Here is a 24,850-nt window from a genome sequence, read left to right as displayed (position 1 = left end):
TTATGTGGAATTTTGAACCACCCTGTATAATGCAGATGAAATGCACTTGAATAGATTCAGAGTTAAGGCATCTCCAAGTAATATTCAATGAGAGTGTGAAAGCACAAAGTCAGGAAAATTAAAGGTATTTGGGTGGATGCAGATGAGCACATATATACAGGCATCAATGGATTACCACAAAATGAGAAATCTAGTCTCTCAAGTGAGAAATTTGAATGGTGCAGTCAATACAAGATACAGTCAAAGGAGATGGTACATTTTATATATTTTATGTTGAGAAATCATGGGAATATAACAAAGATCTGTATTTAAATTTTGTAGATCTGGAAAAGGAGTATGACAAGGTGCCAAGAGAGAGAAGCTATTCGAAACACTACAGTTATATCTTGTCACTGGGACATTATATCAAGCAAAACTTAGTCTTTGTTTGAGTTGTAAGTCAGCAGTTAGGACTGAAGGAAGTACAGGAAGGTGGTTTAATGTTAAATCTGGTGTCAGACAAGGATGTACCTTATCCCATCTCTTATTCATTATCTATATGGATCACATTATGAAGTGGTATTAACCCTGATATCAAAATTGGAGATGTTACAGTTCTAAATAAATCTGCTACAAGTCTGCAAGATTCCCTGACTAAAGTGAGTGACTGTTGTGATGGATATGGTATGAAGGTCAGCATTAAAAAGACAAACAATGAAAATAGGCAGAAACATTGAAAATATCAACTGCATTGTGAATGGAGAACCTATAAAACAAGTAAAACATTTCAGCTACTTAGGCACGATTTTTAGTGAAGATGGTAAATTAAATATGAAAATAGACAACAGAATCAACAAAGCTGGTATAGTAGGAAGTCAACTGAATAAATTTATACGGAATAAGAGAGAAATTAGCCAAAACACTAAATTAGCTGTATACAATGCAATATTCAAGGCAATTTTAACTTATGGATCTGAAAGTTGGGTCAGAAGTAAAACACTTGACCAAAGTCTAGAGACCGCAGATATGAGAATCCTGAGAAAGATCAGGGGCATGAACAGATGGCATCAGTGGCAATATCATATTGAAAATAAGATATTAGGAAAGAACTTGACATTGTCAGCATCCAAGAATGCATTAACAGAGCTAATCTCAGGTGGTATGGTCACTTAAACAGAACGGGAGAGGAAAGATTAGCAAAATAGGTGTTCTCTGCCAGGTTGAAAAAAAAGAGGAAGAAAATGCCTTAGAAGATAGAAATATAAGATCTGATAATGTTGGAGTCTTGACAGATAACAGATTGATTTAGAGGAAAACTGTAGATAGGAAGTTAGCAACAATGTAATTTTTCATGTAGTACAATCATATCCTGTACATTCCTTGAGGGTATATATCAGGAATTTGATGATGATGATAATGCTATAAGTATCACGAATAAGAGGGACAAGTTTTTGGCAATGGTTGGTGCAACCTCATCAAAAGTTATAAGCATTAGTGCGACTTGGCTAACATAGATGGTACAGTTACACTGAAAGAATGTCCGGGGTATAATATTTTCAGGGTGGATAGAAGAAAGGCGACAGCAGCCAAAAGAGTAGGGGATCAGGAAGGCATGCATGTGGATAACAGTTCATTTGAATCAATCTGTTGATTGATTGCAAGGGATGCCAATTTTTTATATGGTTTGTAACAAGAAGTCAGGTCATGTTGCTGCGCTTCGGCAGCAAAAGAATTTGAAAAGATACGAAGTTGGTACATCAAAAAATTTTAAAACTTGAAAAGGGACTCTACCTCTGAACTGCAACAACCACTCAACACCGTAGTCAACCTTTCTTCCATTACTTTGAAGCCTGAGGCACTCAATGCACTGGCACATGGCCACAATTTCGACATATCTCCTAAGAAAATACTGGCTGAAGAAATAATGATTCAGATAGAACGTGGTATCTGCAACCTTCTAAACCATATCGCCAACAATATCAGACTGGATGTAGCCGGTGTTCTCACCAAAGCAAGACCATCAAAAATCAACATATCCAAAGGTGAATATAAAGCTCTATAAGAAAAAGAAAAACAAAGAAATAATAATCACCAAAGCGGATAAGGGAAATGCCACTGCGGTTCTCGACCAAACAGACTACACAGATAAGCTTAATGCTTTATTGTTAGATTTTTTAGGAGGACTACCCACCTCCTACCTATCTATTGTTAGGAGGACTACCTACCTCCCTAATGACTATAATCCCACCAGCTCCCAAATCAGAACACTCCAAAGGCTCCTCAAGAAGGTCACTTCTTGACCTGTGGAAATTACCAACAAATTAAAACCTTTGAACTCTAGAAACCCCCCCCCCCCCTCCAAATATATGGACTTCCAAAAATACATAAACAAAATGTGCCATTACGTCCCATAGTGGGTGGTATTAATTCCCCCACATACAATTAGCCAAACATTTAGCCAAAGTGCTCACACCATCACACATAAAAAAACTCAGTCCACTTCAAAGCCAGTATAGAAAACCTCTCACTCCAACATACTGACAATGATCAGTTTTGACGTCTCCTCCTTATTCACAAATGTCCCACTCAAGGAAACTTTAGAGCTAATCCAAGCTAAATTTCCTCCCGATATCTCAGACCTAATTCAGTTCACAATGAACTCAGGCTATTTCGATTGGCAGGGAAAATTCTACAAAAAATAGAGGGGACAGTCATGGGATCACCACTCTCTCCATCCTTGGCCAATTTCTTTATGGAGACCTTTGAAGAAAAAGCCTTAGCCTCTGCCCCACAAAAATCAACCATATGGCTTCGCTACGTTGATGATGTGTTTACTATTTGGCCACATGGCTCTGATACACTCCTCTCCTTCTTAACATACTTAAACAACCAACACCCCAGAATCAAGTTCGGAAAAAGAGAAAAACAACAGCCTCCCTTTCCTAGACACACTAGTCACCTGCCAACCTGATGGAACCTTGGTTTTCTCAGTTTATAGAAAACCCACCCACACAGGTAGGTACATTCACCAACAATCCTCCCCCCTCCTTCACAACAATATGGAGTGGTGAAAACACTATACAACAGGGCCAAACTAATCTGTCCAAACGACAAGGCCCTAAACACTGAACTAAATCACATCCTCAACACTATCTCAGCCAATGGCTATCCCCCCATAAAATCCAAAAAATATTGAAACCAACCCCCCCCCCCCCCAAGGATTACTCTACATCCATCACCATTCCCTACACCCGAGGCACTTCAGAAAAAATTACCAAAATCTTAAAAAAAAAAAAAAAACATGACTTGACCTCCTGTTACAGATCAACCACTCCCCCTAGACCAATCTGGTGTATACCAGGTCCCTTGCAGCTGTACACTGTCTTACTTTGGCCAAACAGGCAGGACAGCGAATATCAGAATTTCGGAACACAAGGACTACATCCGGTTTCACAAGTACAGCCACTCGGGTCTTGCAGACCATGCTCTGGATACACACCACAGAATACGGTGGAAGAAAGCTACAATAATACACTGTAGTAAGTTCAAATTCGAAAGACTATTCATGGAATCAGCCTCAGCCCTAAGAAACTCTCCAAACCTCAACAAATTTGGTTGCATGAGACTGCCCCAAATTTTGGAGGCTTACATCAGCAGACTTTCAGCCCAACGGCCAAAAATACCTACATAGTCTGCTAGGGGGCACCATCAGAACTTTTAGGAGAACAATAGCTTCCTCACTTCATTCTCAGTTACTGTGTTATAGTGCCTACATGCATGTGCCTTTTTTTTTGTAAGTTACCTTTTAAAGATGGCAACGTGATGGTGCCGAAATATCGGAAATATTTCTTAAAGTGTTATTTAATTTATAATAATAAAATTTATAAAATACTGACAGCAGTCAGTATTTTCACCAGACATTCTGTTCAAACTTAGAATTCTAATCATATCTAAATATAAAATATCAAGTGTTTTGCAACTAGTTTAGTATTTTCTTGTTTATGTGATATGCTCCTGAGAATGACAAATAGTAAGGTAACATCAAAGACTGTAGATTCAAAAAAATAAAATAAAATAAAATAAATAAATATATATATATATATATATATCAGCGTTCATATTTACTACAGTCTTTTACATTAGATATGTTGATGTAATTTTATAATGACTCTGTTATTTTTTATATAATTCTTTGTCTTTGATACCTGAAGAAGTTGATTTTTTCAACGAAACTAGTAGTATAAGAGCATTAAACTTTATTCTTTTTTTTTATTCTCGGTATTATAGTCATTCAAACTAATTTATTTTTCATATATATAGGGGTATATTATTTTTCAATTTAACATTAAGAATGTATTACTAGAAAGTATTACTTTTTTTAAAAGTAACATTTATCACATGTGAGAAAACCCTGACACAAATTTGTGTAGCTTTCTGATTGTAATACCCCATTAGTAATTTTTTATAATAATTTAGATTAAAGAACTACTATTTTTATTTAATGTTAATAAGTATAATAATATAAATAAGTATAAATAAGTATACCAGGGTTTAATAAATATTAAACCCTGGTATACTTATTTTTTAAATTTATGTAAACAAAGTTTCTATGTCTGCTATTTATTTTATAATCCTACTCTAAGATTTGGTTACAGAAGACTGAATGTATATTCAGAAGGTTACAACTTACAGTTAAGTATGATTTGTAAATATATATAAATTTTTTCTTTTTACATTCTCAACAGGTTTTTTTTTTTTTTTTTTTTTTTTAAACGAGCAATTTTTTTGGAATACTATATAAAAAGGACACAATACTCACGTAAAAGAACAGATTCTGCTTTATTCTCTCCTAATATAGGTTCAAAGATCCGAAGTAAAGGTTTTGAAATCTGATTAGATAAGTAATATTCAGTGTCTACAGGAATATTGTTCTCCAGTACATATATGGGATCTTCGGATTTTAAATATGCAGCAGTTCCCTTTCCTGCAGCAATAATTACATATGGAACTCTATCTCCAAGATTAGGAGCACTACCCGGATCTCTCTTTTTCATTCTTAAACAAAAACAAACAGCAACTCAGATGAGAAAGTTTCACTGAGAATTTCAAAATAACTGATAAAAATTTCAAATTATTAATGACATCATGCAACTAAGAACCTAATTTATTAAAAAATAATTATGTAGCAATTTACATTCCGGCAACACTGAAAACTCATTTCACTTGAATGGATTTATGAGGGTGGTTCATAAGTTATAGGTTAGTCCAGGCTGACTAACTTAGAGAGGTGATAGAAAGAAAACAACTATGTCACTTTTCAACATATCTCCCTTTACTTCAACACACTTTTCACATCTTTCAATTAACATTTCTATACCCTTGAAAAAATAGTCTGTACTTTTGTCTGTAAAATGACCTAAAACTGCATCTTTCACCTCATTGGCATCTGCAAATTTTCTTCCTCAAAGATTTTTCTTCGTTTTCAAGAAGAGATAGTAGAGTGAGTATTCAATCTCCTGGAAGCTACAGTCCTTCACTGCAGCCTTTGCAACAATAGTCATATGGACTGGAGCATTGTCGTGAAGCAGGCAAACACCATTACTCAGCATTCCTTGTCTATTCTCCTTCATGGCGTTGCACAGATTGTGCAGGAGTGAAGCACATATTCTACATTCACGGTGGTATTCCTTTCCTTGAAGTCGATCAAGAGAATTCCTCGTCAATCCTAAAAGATTGTTGCCATGATCTTCTTGGTGGACTGAGTGACCTTTGCTTTTCTCAGAGGTGCTTTGCTTGTTTTGGCTGCTCCCTGGATCCCCTTTGGGAAAGAGGATCATAATAAAGGACCATGGTTTCATCCCTGGTGACAATGGATTCCAGAACTTCTCTCTGATTTCCTTAGCAAAGCTCTAAAAACTTGAAGAAACAGGTCACACAATGCTCCTTCTGAATTGAAGAGAGAGAAGTTGTGGCACCCATTTTGCACTGACCTTCATCATGTGCAAGGTGGTGCCACCTGCTCCTCAACAAGAGATATTTTCTTCAGTCAATCACTTCCACAGGTCGACCATCATGAGAATCATTTCAGATGCTCTCTCTCTTCCTAGGCAAAACTGTTTAGCCCATTTCTTCATGGTGGAATATGAAGGAGAAACCTCCCCATAAACTCCATCCAATCACTGTTTCATAGCACTTGGAGAAAGCCCTTCTTTGGTGAAAAAATTTATCACAGCATGATACTCTATTTTTAACATTACAGCCACTTAGCATGTCATGTGTTAGTCAAATGAATGCCTCCAACTGAATGACACAGGTAGAGTTGAAACTGGTACGCTAACCTCCCCATAGCTGGTGCTCTGTCATGCACAGCGTTTTAAAATTGGCATGAATTTTTGTATGTCAGGCATGAAACTTTTGGAACCTACCTCGTAACAGGTCAATTGACACCTGAAATAGCACCTTGCAACTGTAAATTCAGTACACTCGCAAGGTGCTATTTCAGGTGTTATCCATTCATTCAGGCAAACTACTGCATGCAAAAAACAACGTAGCAGTTATGTATCACTCACCACATTATCACAAAAGTATCTGATGTTAATTGTTGTTGGAAGTTTTTCCAGTTAGTTATATTATAAATTAAAGATACTAAGAAATCATATACTTGGTTTAACCCTTTATCCAAGTGTAAGCAAACAAAGTTTGCGCCTGAAGTATTTTCAGGACTGGGAAAACTTTTATATGGAAGCTAATGACTTCACATTGCTTACTGTTGCTCGTTAGATCTCCAAAGTGGAATGGATATAAGTAGATCAGCCTGGTATACATTCTTTACTTATTACAAGTACCCTGTATACAATAATGGACTCTGTTCAAATATTCCTATTATTACATCCTTTCATAAAGATCAGAGAGATAAATGATTGATGCTAAATATTTTGGCTATTTTATAATAAAGAATTCTGGACTTGACAATGCATCACCTTTCTCAAGTATTAATTATAATATTTTTAATTTTTTTCAGTTTCTCTCTCTCTGGTATATATACACTAATGCTAGATTTGGTGTATAAAATTAATTGTATATAAGTTTTTGGATGTGTGGAGTGAGTTTGAGGGAAGACTGGATTTGTATAAGAGGGATGGCCAACACTTGAATGCATTTGGTATCAGGAGCCTTGAAAAACTAATAACTGGTTTGAGACCTAACACAGAGTCAGGGAAACTAAATCATAATGGGAGGAATGGTGAGCATGTGTGTGTAAAAGCGACGACGTTATGTAACTGTGTTAATGATGGGAATGAGCATTATCAATGAAATGATTATGAGGAGAGAACGATATCGACTTTGTATGCCCCCCCCCCCGGTTCAGGCCCATAAAACAAATATGTGCAAAGATGTCTGGATGTATAAGTCATTAGAGAAGAGCAGAGATCTGCAAGTTGTACAACTGTGTCATGAAGACTACAGACAAGAGTATACAAAAGAATATGCAGGTAGCTTATTATGTATGTATGCAAATACTAGGAGTATCAGAAACATATGGGTAGAGTTTGCTGCCTTGGTCAATATGTTGGGATCTCAGATTGTAGGCATTAGTGAGACTTGGCTATCAGAATCAGACATGCTAACTGGTATCAAGTGTAAAGGGTACAGTATTTTTAGAAAGGATAGACAGGAGAGGAGAAGAGGGAGCATGCTGCTAATGATATCAGATGACTTGTTATCCAGTTGGTGTTGAGACCTATGATTGTAATACTAGTAACAGTTTTTCATGTGGCAGTGAGTTTGAAGCCATCTGATGTGAAGTGGAATCTAACAAGATCAATTACAGTGTTGTTACAAACCTGGTGGATTGGTTGCTAGTGATGAAGAAATTCCGTCACCAAATAAAGATGATGGGTGCAAAAAGATTAATCATAATGGGGACTTTAATTATCCAAGCATTGATTGGATAGCAGTAAAATCTCATGAGAAGAATGAAACTGAATTTATTGAACTGTTGCGAGACAACTTCCTCAAGCAGCATGTGAGAGAAGGAACTTGAGTTCAAGGAGTGTTAGATTTGATTATAGTGTCAGAGGGTGTTTCAGTTAAAGACGTAACATAACTATTTTGCCTCTGGTTGATGACAGTGATCATGCGGTATTAACTTGGGAAATAGTTAAGTTCATTAATGTTCCATTCAGAAAAGGTTACATGCTGAAATACAAAGCAGGAATTTATGACCAAGTGAGGAATATAACGAGTTCAGCACAATGGTATCGGTTGCTGGATGGGAAGAATATTGTTAGTACACGTGAAGCATTTAAAAAATACTTAAATGATGCAATATCAGAATGTGTCCTGAGAGTTTGAAGAATAAACAGGGTAAGGAGTTCAATGGATGTGTAATCTTATCAAGCAAAAGATTCATAAGAAAAGAATGATGTGGAAGGAATACAGTATTCCTTCCTTACAACATGTGACTCTTCTGGCTTGCTGCTTATAATTTTCATAATGGACAGCTAAGTTTGAGTATGACAAGAAATTGACCTTGCAAGCTAAAGATAATCCTAATGAATTCTATCAATTTGACAGCTTTTAGCAAAATGGGCACTCATTAGTTGAGCAACCTCTTCTGCATCAATCACCACCCTCACACCATCTGCATTCAGTACAGTTATTCTTTCTTTAAATTGCAGCATATCGATAGAATTCATTGGGGTTATCTTTAGCTTGCTGAGGTCAGTTTCTTGTTCACTGCTACCTCTTCACTGACTGAAGAAACTCAGGCATATGAGGAGGAGGTATTAGAGCTGTTGCACAAATGCGAATAAGAATTCAGCAATAGGGACTGATGGGATATCAGCACAGGTACTAAAAGAGCGTTCAGCTGAACTGGCTATTCCTTTAACTAGGCTATATAATTTGAGTCTCAGAACAGGGAAGGTTCCACAGGAGTGAAAAGAATGTATGATAATCCCATTGCACAAGGGTGATGCAAAGACCGATGTATCCAACTATTATCAATCAGCATCTCAGGAGTGGTGGTGAAGATTTTTTGGAAAAGTTGGTTAGGGCTCACATTCAGGGATTGACAGAACATGGGTTTACTAAGGGAAGGTCATGTTTTAGACTTTCTTACAATTTATAATAATGTTACCAGTGAGCTGGACAAGGGGAATGAATATGCCATGATACTTTTGGATTTTGATAAGCCTTCTGACAGAATACAGAGTGGAAGACTGTTGCATAAGTTGTGAATGTGGGTTTGGATTATAAAACATTAGCATGGAAAAGAGGAATGGTAATACTGACATATCAAAAAGTAGTATGTGGGGGATGTGTCTGCAAGATTTAACGTAACCAGTGGTGTACCATCAGGATCAGTCCTTGGTCCACTGTTATTCAATCTGTACATTAATAACATTGGGAAGGATTTGACAGGTGAGAGAGTTATTTGCTGATGATGCAAAGATAGGCAGGGGAATCAGGAATGTGGCTGATATGCAGTACTTGCAGAATGATTGAATAGGCTGTAATTGTGGGCATGGGAAAATGGATGTCAGTAACTGTCAGTCATGCAATTTGGTGTGATTAGATATTCAATGTTTGGGATTACACTAGAAGAAACTCATCAGACTAGGAATCTTGGGGTGTTAGTAGATAAGAAGTTGAAGTTCAGGAGTTATATAGCAAATAGAACTCAAAAGATAATTGCAATGCTGAAACAAACTTTGACTAAAGATAAGGATGTCATTTTGATTCTTTACAAGCCCTTGATAAGACCCCACTTGGACTATTGTGCACAGGAAAGGAGGTGATATAATTGAGACTTACAAACTTCTGAAAAGGTCATACAGGATTTCAGTTGATGGAATTTTTTATTTTATGGAGGGTGGGTAAAGGACAATAGGGCATCCTTGGAAGCTGAGAATGAATGTCGCTAAGAATGGGGTGAGATCGAGACTTTTCTCATAGAGTGGTGAATGATTGGAATGGACTGACACTGGATGTTGTGTGTGCAAGCAGTGCGAATGAATTCAAGAACAAGTATGATAGCTACTGCATGTAGTATGTGGCCTCCCTCGATGAGTCCCTGAATTCCTGAAAGTCTCTCTTAATAATAACAATAATATCATTTATCACAAGAAGAAGCAGAGTGAATTCATATGCCTACTCATTTTTTTGTTATTGAACTTTCATTAATAAGTTCTGATTAGTTATGATAGGAATTTTAAGGATATTACTTTGTAGCGCACACACACAGATATATATATATATATTTAAAAAATTGATTAATACTACTGATATTTTGGGAGTCAAATCGTCATATCACAGAACAATGTACAGAATGATGTGTGCAGACAGATGCTACACCAGGTAGTGACTGAAGCAGGATAACCAAAAGTGAGGCTGGAGTATACTAAACAATGTCTCCAAGTGGGTAAGAATGGGTCTCCTGGCTGTTCAGCTGATGTTCTGAGGATGAACACTTTCCAAATTTGAGGCAATTTTATGTAACCCAAATCTTTTGACGTTTGGGCCAGTTTCTTATGGCTGAGGCAAATTCCAGGTATAGTCTCTCTTGTATTTGTGTTATGGTGGAGTAAGCTAGCATTTTTCTAGCTCATCCTGTAGTGGATGTCCATGTGGTGTATGAAAAGATCAAAGGAATGACAAGCAGGACAAATACAGCAAATCATGCAAGTGTCATTAGAGACTCAAGAGACCATATTCTAATGGATAAAAAAGAAATCATGGAAAGATGGATTGAATACACAAGGAAATTATACAAACAACAAAGAAATGATATTCCTGAACAGACTGATTTAGTCCATTTTACTCTGTGAAGTTGAAAATGCTGTCAGAAAACTAAAACTACATAAAGCTGCAGGAATAGATAACATCTTGGCAGAATGGTTGAGGGCTCTCGATGAAGGAGGACTGAAATTTTGAACAAAATTATGCAATAAAATATATGAGACTGGATTTCTATCCAAAGATATTAATCACTCAATTTTCATTCCAATTCCCCAAAATACAAAAGCTACAAGATGTGAAGAGTTCAGGACAATCGGCCTCATCAGTCAAGTATCAAAAGTCCTCCTATACGTTATTCTTGAAAGAAATAAAAGAAAAATAAACATAGAAATAAATGATACACAAAGTGGCTTCAAGGAAAATGTAGGTACAAGAGAAGGTATTTTCAACGTCAGAACCATCATAGAAAGATATCTAGAAAAACAAAAAGATGTGTACCTCTACTTCATAGATTACAAAAAGGCATTCGACAATGTCAAACATGAACAATTAATTGAAATCCTTTCAAAAATAGGCATGGATGGAAAAGACATTAGGCTATTAACTAATCTTTACTGGGAACAGACTGAATCTTTGAGAATAAATAGAGAGACCTCAGAAGAATTCCCAGTTCAGAAAGGTGTGAGACAAGGCTGTGTCTTTTCTCCGATTCTCTTTAACCTGCACACAGAAGAAATATTTAATAAAATTAATAACCTCAAAGGAATCACTGTAGGGGAGCAGAAATATTAATAACCTAAGATATGCAGATGACATGGTTCTTCTAACTGAAAACAAATATGACCTCAAAACTCTTATAGATGAAACCCTCAAGTACAGCGAACAGTATGGCCTCAGTTTCAACTTTAAAAAGACAAAAATCATGATAATTTCAAGAGAAAAGGAAATAACAAAAATATGCATCAATATAAAAGGAAATAAATTAGAACAGGTGCAAACATATATATACCTCGGACACTTGATCACAGAGAATGGTAGGACAGAAGATTAAATTAGAAAAAGGATTGAAATTGCAAGGTCAACTTCAGCAGTATGAAAAAATCTACTAACATCTAGAGAATTATGTTCGAAAACAAGACTAAGAATCTCCAAATGCTACATATGGTCTACATTATTATATGGAGTAGAAAACTGGAGGCCTTTGAAATGTGAATGCTGCAAAGAATCATGAGGATGTCATGGAAAGACAAAAAGACAAATGAAGAGGTACTAGAGATGGCAGGCGTAAACAGGAGCCTGATGAAAGAAATCAAAAAGAGAAAGTCAGCTATTTTTGGATATATTCTGAGACATAACTGCCTACAAAGGACACTTCTCGAAGGAACTGTCGAAGTAAAGAGAAAGAGAGGAAGACAAAGACTGAAGTGGATGAAAAATATAGAAGACTGGACCTATCTCTCATATGAGGAATGCAGCAGAGAGGCGCAGAATAGGACATGGTGGAGACACATGGTAGTCAATCTCCTGGAGGGAGAAGACACCTGACAGGACAGGAGTAAGCTAGCATTTTTCTAGCTCATCCACGTGGTCAATAAATCCTGAGTGGCAATAGTGGTGGAATGAATGTAGTCCTTGTGCTCAGTGATTCTAGTGATGGTGGTGGTGGCTGTCCTACCTATTTGTCTGGTGCTCAGCAATCTTTCTTTCTGTTCTGCTGTTTGCATTTTCCACAAATATTTCCATGGCGATTTCACAACAATAATTCCTCCATTTCCTTCTAAATTGTTAATATATATATATATATATATACACAGCAACTATCCAGCACCATTCAAATCCAAACTCACAGAGACATTTTTGTTCCTCTCCATTCATTCTCTCTCTACAAATATCCTCCTGCTAAAAATATTTCCAAAAGACTGCAATCTATAGGTGTTCAAGGTTAATAGTTTTCTTTTTTGTCTGCCCTGCCATCAATGTGTTAATGTATTAGGGGAGAGAGAGAGAGAGAGACTAGGTTGAAAACCTTCTCACAAATGGGATAACCATTAATAAAAAAAGCTTGATTCCTCTTGTGTATAGACTGAGCACACTATTTGGAGAAACATGGCTTGAGAATTTACAGCCATGTTTCATTTATCTTGCATAATTTTATTTTTATAAAGGAAATAGTGCAACCCATAGTTATTTGCTGGGATAATGAACAAAAATAAGAATGCCGTGACAATTTGGGATTCAGCTGTCCAACTGTATTCTGTACTGACTTAAACTAAAACAAAATAATGGTACAACATGATGAAATTTCATGCCAGCTTGGGTATCATCTAGTTAACAAGCCCCCACACTGTTTTCATCATGGTACAAGGATGAGTTATAGTGAACAGTGAATCAGAGAATTAGAGAAGTACCATGTTGAGATAACTGGTGTAACTTAAAGAAGAAAAGACAAGGTGAAATTCTTCTAAATAACAAATGCAATGTTATATTCAGGCAATAATAATCAGGGAAAGGAAGGAGAAGCTACAGTATCCAGGATAATCTTCCCGAATGGTAGGCAATATCGAGTACACCTGGTCGTCAACTTACACCCATCCGCACTTATGACCCAAAAAAAAAATAATAATAATAAATCAGGCAGCTGCGCGTACGATAACTATGGGATGCGATAGTTATCTCTCACATGCCAGAGACGATTACGCAGAAGATTTTCAGGCTAGTACTGGATGGTTTAAGCGTTTTAAAAAAAGATTTGCTTTGCATAATGTACGTGTCACAGGAGAAGCAGGAAGTGCAGATGAAGATGAAGCCCAAAAATTCATTGATAGTTTTGACTCTTTAATCAAAGAAGAAGGTTATCTACCAGAACAAATATTTAACGTAAATGAAACCGGCTTGCAATGGAAATGCATGCCTAATCGTACGTACATACACCAAGACGCAAAAAAGGATGCCAGGATTCAAAGCTTTTAAGGACCAGTTGACTTTGTTGCTTGGTGGGAATGCCGCGGGTTTTAATCTGAAGCCATTTCTCATTTATCGTTCAGAAAACCCTCGTGCATTTAAGCACATCAACAAGCATACACTGCCCGTTGACTACCGTTCAAACCCTAAAGCTTGGATGACTCAAGCACTGTTCGAAGACTGGTTCATGAACTGCTTTATTCCCCAGGCTCGTGAATATTGTGCGGAGAGAGAGGTATCCCTTTCAAGATTTTATTGATTATGGACAATGCCCCTGGCTACCCTCCTCATCTGGACAACCTTCAACATGATGTTAGAGTAGTTTTTATGCCACCTAACACAACCACTCTCGTTCAACCCATGGATCAGGGTGCTATTTCAGCATTCAAGGCTCACTACCTCAGAACGACATTCGCACAAGCCATCGAAGCGATAGATTCTGATGCTGATTTATCTTTGTGAAACTTTTGGAAGCAGTACAACATTCTTCAGTGTATCAAGAATATTTCGACTGCATGGGAATGTGTAACAAAGAATTGTATGTCAGGAATTTGGAAAAAGTGTCTAAAATGTTATGCGAATATATTTCAAGGATTTGAAAAAGGAGAGGAACTGGAAGTGATTACAGAAAAAATAGTTAAACTTGCAAAAAATCTTAAATTAGAATGTGAAATAGAAGACATAGAGGAGTTGCTATATTGTGAAATAAAAGAACTTTCGGATAAAGAGTTGATTGAATTGGAAGCACAGAGAGTGTCAGAAGAAAAAGCAAGAGCGGAAGAAGAGGAGCCAGAAAAGAAATTCACTGCAAAGAGTATCAGATTCTTTTTCGCAACTGAATAAAGCTTGTGCTAGTTTCGAAGCAATGGATCCTAATGTCGAACGATTCACAAAGGTTGAATGTATCATTCAAGATGCTGTGGGTTGTTATCGTGAGATATATGAAGAAAAAAAAGAAACAAACTGTTCAAACAAAGCTTGGCATGTTCCTCATCAAGAGAAAATCTCTTACCTCAACCCAAGAACATGACCTTGACGATCCACAACCCAGCACAAGCAAAGATTAAAAATTGATTTTGAAATTTCATTTGTATTAATTTTTACATTAATTTTAGATTGTATTTTTGTGTTTACAGTATGTACAGTATTATTTTTCATATTATGTACAATGTACGTAATTATAAATTTAAAAGATTATAAAAAAGATTAAAGAATACTGTTAATAAATATATAGCCGACATACGACCAGTCAGCCAGAACAGAAGTCGGTCATAACAAATCATTGCCAGACTAAGGATGGAACATTTTAAAGACATGAAAATACAGCCAGAAGGAAGTAGGAGCTATGAAACATGCAAGAACTATCCAGGAGTTGAACTAACACCTGCCAGCAATTGCTGCTGCTCTACAGAAAATTGACAATAACCCTAGAGGAAAGCTCTGCTCCATCAAAGTCTGACAGATTGCCAAAGCAGTTCTACAGATCCACGGTCATATCTAGAAGCTCTTCAATGGACTCGACAACAACAACTCAGAAATCATTATTAATATTGCATCCAAGAAAAAGAGAAAAAATATGGTCTTATTTCTTGTTTTTTTTTTTTGTCTAATTCAATCTTCAAATAAGGAAACTGGAAGTAGTATTACACTGTGTCTACACTTAGCAGTACCTAATATTACAGCTGCCTGGCCTTTCTAATAGGAGGTGTTAATACCACATCTTGACATCTGCTTGCAATACTTCAATGCTGATAGTTTCCTCTGGTGTGATGGTTTAATACTTGTTGCTTAGTGGGATATATCAATGTGAAGGTGTAGGCAGAGGATGTGGTTGCTAGACTGACTGACTTCACTGACGCATCGTAAAGTATTTTTTAGACATTGAGGGTCAATGTGCAATCATTCTTGGCTATCTCAAGAAGAATGTCTTCAGATAAAGCCCTGAATCTCTATTTTGCAGTAATCCATTAGGACTAAAAAGGGAAATGAAAATCTGTAGAGATCAATTTGGAAACTAAATGGTTCTCAGTGAAATTCGGTTAATAGATGAAATGAGTGGAAGGAGGGTAATTATTATGGGGGATTTCAACTATGGTAACATTGATTGGAAGGAGGAGAGGACACATGTGAGGAAGGAAAAGGATTTTATTCAATTATTAAGGGATAACTATCTGAGACAGCATGTAACTGAAAATACTAGGGTGTGAGAGTGCTTGACCTGGTAATAGCATCTGAGAATTTGACTGTAATGAATATGACCATGTTGCCACCTATTGGTGAGAGTGATCATAAGGTCTTGACCTGGGAGGTGGCTAAAGGTGTGGAATTTTCGATTAAGACAGGGTATATGTGGAATTACCGTGCTGGCAAGTATGACAAGCTTAGGAGATTGCTGGATCAGTGCCATGGCATGTACAACTGCAAGGGCTGGACGTCGACAGAGCATGGGATGTGGTCAAGGAGCATTTACAGGAGGTAATGGCTGATTGTATACCTAGGGTCTGAATAGTAAAACAAGTAGGGATTAAATGGATGAATAACACCATTAAGCTTGAGCTGCAAAAAAAGAAACAACTGTGGAGGGAATTTAAAGAAAGGGGTGACCTGCAGGCACACGAACGGTATAAAGTGCAGGCCAGAAAGGTAATGAGTGTGGTAAAAAAAGCAAAAGCGGATTATGAAAGGAAACTAGCTTTGCAAGCAAAAGAGAATCCAAAACAGTTCTTTCAATATGCTGCAAGCAAGAAAAAAACTGTACACGGCAAAATGATTTTAAGGAATGACGATGGTAAGGAGGTCACTAAATCAGTCGATATAGTGGAGTTACTGAGCGTGCACTTTGCAAAAGCATATCATCCAGGTGGTGACATTGAAAAGTGAAGGAACCATTAGTTTATATGGGAATAGTGATGAATGAAGTGGAGGTGACTAGTTTATTACAGAACCTTAATGTGAACACATCTGTGGGATTGGATGGTATACCGGCACGGGTCTTGCGTGAAGCGGCTAAAGAATTATCAATGCCCTTGACCATGTTGTTTAATCTGAGCCTCAGGTCTGGCTTAGTCCCGAAGGTGTGGAAAGAGGGGAAAATAGTTTCACTGCATAAAGGAGGATCCAAGACTACGGTTGCAAATTACCGACCGATCAGCATATCAGGAGTCGTTGTCAAGGTCTTAGAGAAAGTAGTCAAGGGAAAAATACAGGAATGGATTGATGAAAACGAGATACTGTACAGGGGACAGCATGGCTTTGTGAAGAGTAGATCATGCTTCAGTAACTTGCTCAAGTTTTATAACAAGGTGATGGCTGAACTGGATAAGGGAAATGGATTTACAGTGATACTGCTGGACCTGGCAAAGGCGTTTGACAGGATACCACATGGAATACTAATCCGTAAACTACAACATATGGGAATGGATATAGGGTTGGTGAGATGGATAGGTGGTTGGTTGATGGAGAGATATCAAAGAGTAGTTTTTTCCGGAGTAGAGTCCAAAAGACGGCCTGTGACTAGTGGGGTGCCGCAGGGTTCTGTTCTTGGACCACTGCTGTTTAATCTGTTCATTAACGATATAGGGAAGGATCTAAGTGGAACAATTCATTTGTTCACTGATGATGCAAAGTTGGGTAGGGCAATAGTGAATGCAGAAGATGTCAAAGTCTTGCAGGATGACTTAGATAGATTGGAGTTCTGGGCTAAGGAGAATGGATGTCAATTTAATGTGACAAAATGTAAGGTTATGCATTTTGGGGTGAAAAGATTAGCAGCAGTATACCACATTGGTGGAACTCTACTCCAAGAGATTGATGAGGCCAGGGACTTGGGAGTGTTGGTGGATAGGGAGATGAAGTTTTGGGGCACACTGCAAAAGTAGCTAAATCAGCTCACCAACTCACTTGGTTGTTGAAAAATACCTTGACGAGCAGAGACAAGCAAGTTATTGTACCTCTGTACCGAGCCTTGATAAGACCTCATCTCGATTACTGTGCCCAGATTTGGTCACCTCGGTTCCTTCTTGATGGGGAGGAGGTGGAGAGGATCCAGAGGCGAGTGACTAAGATGATAACAGGTCTATGGAATGAACCATATGAGAACAGGTTGAAGATTTGTGGGTTGCAGAAACTAGTTGATAGGCGGAGGAGAGGAGATATGATTGAGACATTCAAATTGCTAAAGGGATTCTATAGGATTAATTCAGAGGATATTTTTGAGATCAGGACTGGTGGTGGGAGAACTAGGGGACACCTATGGAAGCTGGGCAAGCGTGTGGTTAGCAGGGGTGTTAGAGCTGGGTTCTTTACTTTTAGAGTGGTAAATGAGTGGAATAAGCTGCCAGAGTCTGTTGTGGGTGCTATGACGGTGAACGAGTTCAAGACAAGGTATGATAGATACTGTGAGAATGGAATCGCATAGTTGTGTGGACATGATGTTTAGGGCCTCCCTCGATGAGTCTAAGGGCTCCTGGAGTAGCCCGAAATAATAATAATAATAATAATAGTCGTTGTCACATTCTATTCAAACGTTCCATTCAACAAAGAACGCTACCAGCCCAAGTCACAGAAATGTGTCAAATCAGTTCAAGATAAAAATGCAGCATACACTCAATGGTTCATACACTAAAAATTACAGTTTCTCAGTAGGCTTATGCTACAGCTCATAACAGCTGCATAAATATCATCAGCAAATCTAAAACTATACAAGGGACAAATACACTAAGCTTGCTTTTTTGCTCAAATGGCAGTCAAGCCTTCTGGTTCCTTGCCACGACTGTTAGGCAAAGCTTTTGTCCTACTATGTTTGTAGAAACATAGGGCAACATAGTTTTGTCCAACAGCCCTGGCTCATCCTGATGGAAAAAAATTTGATCATTTCCTAAAGATAATGTAGATCTCTTGATATCATTCTCCAACTCATGTTTAGATGACCAAAGCAAATCTCCCTTACTACTCCACAAATCATCCTTAGCATCTCCTCTGAACTTTTGACAGAAGATAGTAGGGAAAACAAACAAACAAACTCAACAGCCTTCATATTAATAAGTCTCTGCCATAGAATTTATTTGGGAAATTATTATTTTTCCGGATTGAACAAAAGAAAGGATGAAATAACTTGTTTTCATTACTTATTTATACACAAGTTCCAACCTCCAACTATGATCATACAATCTCTGGCAGTAAACGGGACATTCAGCAGATAGCCAACATTGTTTCCCATTGTAAATATGGGCAAAAAGTTATAAATTATTTATAGAAAATTATAAATTAAAATGTTGTCTACATCAGTGTCCTAAACATGTCAGTTCATACTTTACGCATGCAAAACAGATGAAACTCAGAAAACAAAAACAGCAACTCATGACAAATGACAATGTTCAATTGGATTGCTTCACACAACCAATCAGCCATTAACGACTTCTGGGTGCTACTGTCTAAACACATCCCTGACTCGCCTTCTGAGCCATTTAACACCACTGGAACACTAAGAATTTGACAATGTACCATCTGCAAGTCTGTTTAAAAGGCTCAAAGGTGTCAATATTTGTGACAGCACACCTGTGATATTAACAAGAATGTGATGCAATGTTTATGCATCAAAAAGTGTCCTCTGCTTGAAGCATTAGCATTAGTATATTGCGTTTAATTTTAGGAATCACGTGCAGCCAGCAAACAATTAGGAGAGTCTTTAACAGGAATAATTGCAAAAGTATAATGTCGGTGAAATTGCTATTCTAGGTGTGCACTGAACACCCTGAATATATGCCCCTGATATATATATATATATATACAGGGTGTTCGGGATAAATTTGACATATTTATAATTAATTATATTTTTCCGTAAGTTACATGTATTAACACACACTTCTCTTCATTTAAAAGTTTGGACCCTTCTTCATTCACATACAAGATGTCAGAAAGGATGGATAGCTGGAACCCACCTGAATCATGGAAGAGAATAACTTGTATCATGATGATTCGTGCCCGCCATCAAAATAAGGATATTACGACTGCTGCCCAATGCTCCCTGAATACAGTAAAAACAATCAGGCATGAACTAGAGACTTGCAATGGTGACTACGAGGATGTAGCAAGAAGAAAGATCCCTAGCAGACGATCTGATTGCGTTCGTACAGCAGAATTCCTCGCAAATCTGCAGGAACAGGTGTTGAAGAACCCTGGCATTGGAATTCCGGCTTTGTTCGTGGAGTTGCTAACTGTAGTCAAGCCCTGGATAACAAGGGTAGGCAATGGTAGGCCGTATGTATGGCAGCAGGATTCGGCCCCTTGCCACACCTCTGGGAAAAGTCAAAAATGGTTGTCTGAAAATTTCTACGACTTCACCAGTCCAAATGTTTGGCCTCCAAACTCCCCAGACCTTAACCCCATGGATTATTTTGTATGGGGCGCAGTTGAAAAAGACACCAATCGCACTTCCAGTAATACAAAAGCCCAGTTAATGGATAAAATTAAAACAGTTTTTGCGGCCCTTCCCAGGGAGACTGTAGCATCAGCTTGTTCGAGGTTCCGAAGCAGAATTGAAGCTGTGATCGATGCTAATGGTGGTTATTTTGAGTAAATCTTGTTGATAGTATTGTAATTAACTCTGCCTGTAATGTTTTTTTGTCAATTCATTAAATTTAATAGATACAAAGAAGATTTTCTTTTTCCTTACGAAACTGTCAAATTTATCCCGAACACCCTGTATATATATTAAATATATATAAATCTTTATCAAATATCAAAAGATTTATATATATAAATCTTTTGATATTTCCGGTAAAGAAAATAAGGAAAACTGAAATAACTACAAAAGAATTCCTTTGCACATTTTGTTTTATATTTACTACCACATGCATACAAGCTTTGTTTCTAATTCTCCACAAATGGATAACTACTCATACTGGTGAATTATCAATTTAGATTTTTATATTTTATTTTACATATAACAGTGAATTTTTTTTTTTTCCTGAGAAACCATGAAATTTTAGAGGCCTTGTTTGTTATGTCAGGCTCGAGTGACTTTCTGAATTTGATTTACAATGTCCAAGTATTGATGCAAGAGATTCTTACATCTTAGTTTAATGAGACTTTAAAATTACATAGGCAAAGTGGATATTAGATCCAGCATTATTTCAAATGCTGAATGTAGATACTATGAAAGTTTCGTAGAGGTAAGTTGACCAGAGAGCTTATGGGAATACACTCTCCGGCATTCATGAGTTGCCTTAGTGTGGACTACTTAAAAGACATAGGCACCACCACAGTGTCTATATATTAGCCTTTTCTTAGTCCATTTTGATAAGGTTTCACTTAACTGGCCTGGTTGGTTTGAACTAGTTGATTCTCTTCAGAGACCAGACAGAAACCTTAAGAGAGCAAAAACTCTCGTTCAATACTAAGGAACTTGAAATGCCAGAGTAATGTATTTTTCTTAAGTGAACTCTCGCACCACCAAGAAAAAAAAAAACAGGAATGAGGGTGTGTGCAACTGTTATTCTTAAGTAGGGATATTTTGTATGCATACTGGTTTTCTTCTGTATTAAGTGTTGTTCAATTTCTCATATTTTGATGTAAGCAACAATCCTGGAAGTTTTTTCCTGAAGTGGATGGGCTATTATTGATGCATTTTTTATAGGGATTTCTTGGTGAGAACCAAGAAAAAAAAAATTAAACTTCTCACACATCAGATCATTTGAAAACTTGCACCATAGCGCAAACAAGGTACGTTTTCAAGCCATTTCAAACCTCATGTAAGCAGGATCATCATACACCAAACAATGTAAAAACAGTGACAAGACAGCTAACCTTGAATACCCCATATAGTGAAATATGAGCATAAATTCAGTGAAACAAAGATAATAGATTTACAAATGTGATGTGCCAGCCTGGTTGGCAAAGTGGTTAGCATATCTGCTTTCCAGCGTCAAAGGGCTGTGGGTTTGAATCCCACCATGGGCATGGATATTTGTGACTGTCTGTGAGAGTTGTAGAGTAGGTGCCCTCTCTCGATGAATCTTCGGACTCCTTGGAGGTGTCACATATTAATAATAATGTACAGCAGTGTTTCTTAATTGTGTTCTGCAGAATCCTAGTGTTCCATAAAAACTCGTAGGGATTCATCAGAACATAAAGACACGTTTTTAACTTGTATTAGATGTGATTACTAAAAAAAATAAAAAAATCAGTGAATAAAGTAATACTATCTGACAAAACTATGTATGTGGGGATGGTCTCTAATCATTGCTAGAAAGAGTGACTCAGCAGTTTTTAAGGTGCGAAAGCATTATATTACTGTTAGCATTTATTAAATTTATTTACCAATGTGAGTAAACAGTGTAAGTTAGATTTCATTTTTAAAATAACAGAGGCTAGTGGAACTTCTGCTAACTGCTGAAAAAGCATACATCATCAATAAGTGATCAAAGTATGAATGCAACTAATGCAGCTGAAACTACAGTGGAACACACACAGACTAAAATTGATTTAAACAAGAGTTTCTACCTCTCATATGTTAATGTCACATCTCTGAAATTGAAAATAAAGAAATGTGAATATGATCCTTTCTACATAGCATTTGGATTCATACATAATGATGATTGTCCCCAATGTGCTGTTTGTTCAAATGCTTTGTCTAATAGTGCTATGATTCCAAACTCATAATACACCTAAAAAAAAACCCAACACACCTGGATCCAGTTCACTTTAGAAAAGGAAAAACAACAACAATAGTTTCCCCTTCCTTGACACTTTGATAATGATAGTCTGATGGATCCCTGGCATTCTCCATTTAGAGAAAAAACCATCCCCTCACTCACACACACACACTAGTAAATACATTCACCAGCATTCATCCTATATAATAGAGAAAAATTAATCAGTTCTGATAAGTGTCCCAACCAATGAACTTGACCACTTCTCAGTATTTTCTTAACCAATGGTTACAATCGCCCATAAAATCCAAAAAATATTAAAACCTCATACCTGTAATCCCCCCCCCTCCCCCACTCTCTCCAAAACAGAAATTACACAAAAGCTATCACCATTCCATATATCCAGGGCATAATACATGAAAAATTAACAAAAATCCTGAAGATTTTTGCTTGGTATTTCAAAAAAATATAATAGAGAAAAATTAATCAGTTCTGATAAGTGTCCCAACCAATGAACTTGACCACTTCTCGGTATTTTCTTAACCAATGGTTACAATCCCCCATAAAATCCAAAAAATATTAAAACCTCATACCTGTAATCCCCCCCCCCCTTCCCCACTCTCTCCAAAACAGAAATTACACAAAAGAACAAAATCCAGGGCATAATACATGAAAAATTAACAAAAATCCTGAAGATTTTTGCTTGGTATTTCAAAAAAAAAAGTGAAAGTAGGCCGGCCTGGTTAGTGTATCCATCTCCAGCCAAAAGGCTGCGGGTTCGAATCCTGGCATGGGCATGGATGTTTGTTATTGTCTGTGAAAATTCTAGTGGTGAACGTCGGCGGTAGATCACAAAACTAGTTGCAGTTGGTGGAGACGGAGAGTTGTAGCATGGATGCCCTCCCTCGATGAGGTTTTGGACTCCCTGGAGGTGTTATGTAATAATAATAATAATAATAATAATAATAATTATTATTATTATCTCATTAAACATTTAAAGCAATAACTACAATCATGTTTGTGCAAAATGAAAATTTTAGGCTATTAAATTAACCATGAACTAAAATCAGATAGTTAATGGAACTCAATGTTCAAATCTGAAAATTAAAATAAATAAACTAAAAAGCATATAAATAAAAGTGTTTCCTAAAAGTAATGCTATACAAAACTTCTGTTTTTTCTTCTTCTTCTTAATAAATTTAGTTTCAATAGCCAGTGATGCCAATAACCTGACTTCAGAGAAAACTTAAAAATTAATGCTATGATGTGATGATTTGATGTATATATATTTGTCAATGTCTGTTAATTTTGTGCATCTCATGGCTGTCTGTTTTATCTTCAAGCAAATGGCCTACACCTACATTTTGTATAAGCAGCATGTGGCAAGAATCATTGGCAACTTATTCTAAAATCCTTATCACCTGAATATGCAGCTGTCCCTATTTTTTTAAGGGTGATGGTTGCCACATCACTTGTCATGATGATGATAATTATATATTTGAGATCAAATACTGAAAAATCTGAACTGTTTTAGAAAGCAAAAGGAAAATCTAGAGAAAAAAATGTTTTCTCTAAATAGCTACAACTATAACACTGCAAACCCTGCAATTAATCAAACTTAATGGATGATGGTGAGATGCAGTTTATGTTACAATTAAAAATTAAGCATATTTTGAAATAACAAACTGAAAAGCATTACAAATTATAACTTGGTTATTGAGGGAAGGGGTAAACTATGGATTAAAAGGTGAATTACAATTTAATATAAGTACACATATACATCTACCAAATTAAATATTATATTCACCTGTGGGCTAATTCTACATGAGCTTGCTTAGCAGCATATTCTTTATCTGTCTTTGTCAATTCCTTGGTAATTACCAGCTGTGATATATCAATCCTGTTACATAGCAAATCAGATATTGTTTGTTTTGCATATTCTACAGCACCCTGAGGATCTCTGAGAAAAAATAAAATAAAAATAAATAAAATGGATGAGAAATGGAACAAAATAATATTATAGAATGCTTATTAGAGGAATACGAAAGGTAACTAAAGGAATGCTCAACCAAACTGGCAAAGCCCCTGATATAATGTATAATGTTTGTATAATTTTGAGCCTTAGCTCAGAAATATTCCACAGGAATGGAAAGAATCTATGGCAGTTCCACTGCATAAGGATGGTACAAAAATTGATGTGTCTATCAACTTATCAGTATCTCTGGAGTAATTGTAAAGATTCTAGAGAAGTTGATAAGAACTTACATACAGAAATAGATGGACAAACAAAACATATTTTACAAGGAACAACATGGGTTTACTACAGGGAGGTCACACCTGAGCAATTTACTCTTATTTTATAATTTTATGGCTGAGTTGGATACAGAGAATGGATAAACTACTATACTTTCAGACTTTGCTAAGACATTTGATAGGATACCACATGAAAGGCTGTTGCATAAACTAGAGAATATGGAATTGGAATATAAACTATTGCCTTGGATAAGTGGGTGGCA

General features: G+C 36.7%; 1 protein-coding gene across 4 annotated transcripts in view; it reads right to left on the bottom strand.

The window, feature by feature from the left end:
- Positions 1-24,850, bottom strand: part of PolD1 (DNA polymerase delta 1, catalytic subunit) — a 235,125-nt gene that overhangs the window by 24,052 nt on the left and 186,223 nt on the right. For all 4 annotated transcript variants that reach the window (XM_090414807.1, XM_090414808.1, XM_090414806.1 and 1 more), the window contains 2 exons: positions 24,142-24,294; positions 4,799-5,034 (listed from right to left, as the gene is read on the bottom strand). In XM_090414807.1, the coding sequence (XP_090270933.1) occupies positions 4,799-5,034; positions 24,142-24,294 (389 nt within the window). The remainder of the gene's footprint in view (positions 1-4,798; positions 5,035-24,141; positions 24,295-24,850) is intronic.

This window comes from Typopeltis vanoorti, chromosome 25, assembly GCF_054136105.1.
Source record: "Typopeltis vanoorti isolate ZY-2024b chromosome 25, IOZ_Tvanoo_1.0, whole genome shotgun sequence".
Lineage (NCBI taxonomy): Eukaryota > Metazoa > Arthropoda > Arachnida > Uropygi > Thelyphonidae > Typopeltis > Typopeltis vanoorti.
The sequence above is the reverse complement of the archived record's forward strand: the minus strand, read 5'-3'. Positions and strand labels throughout refer to the sequence as shown.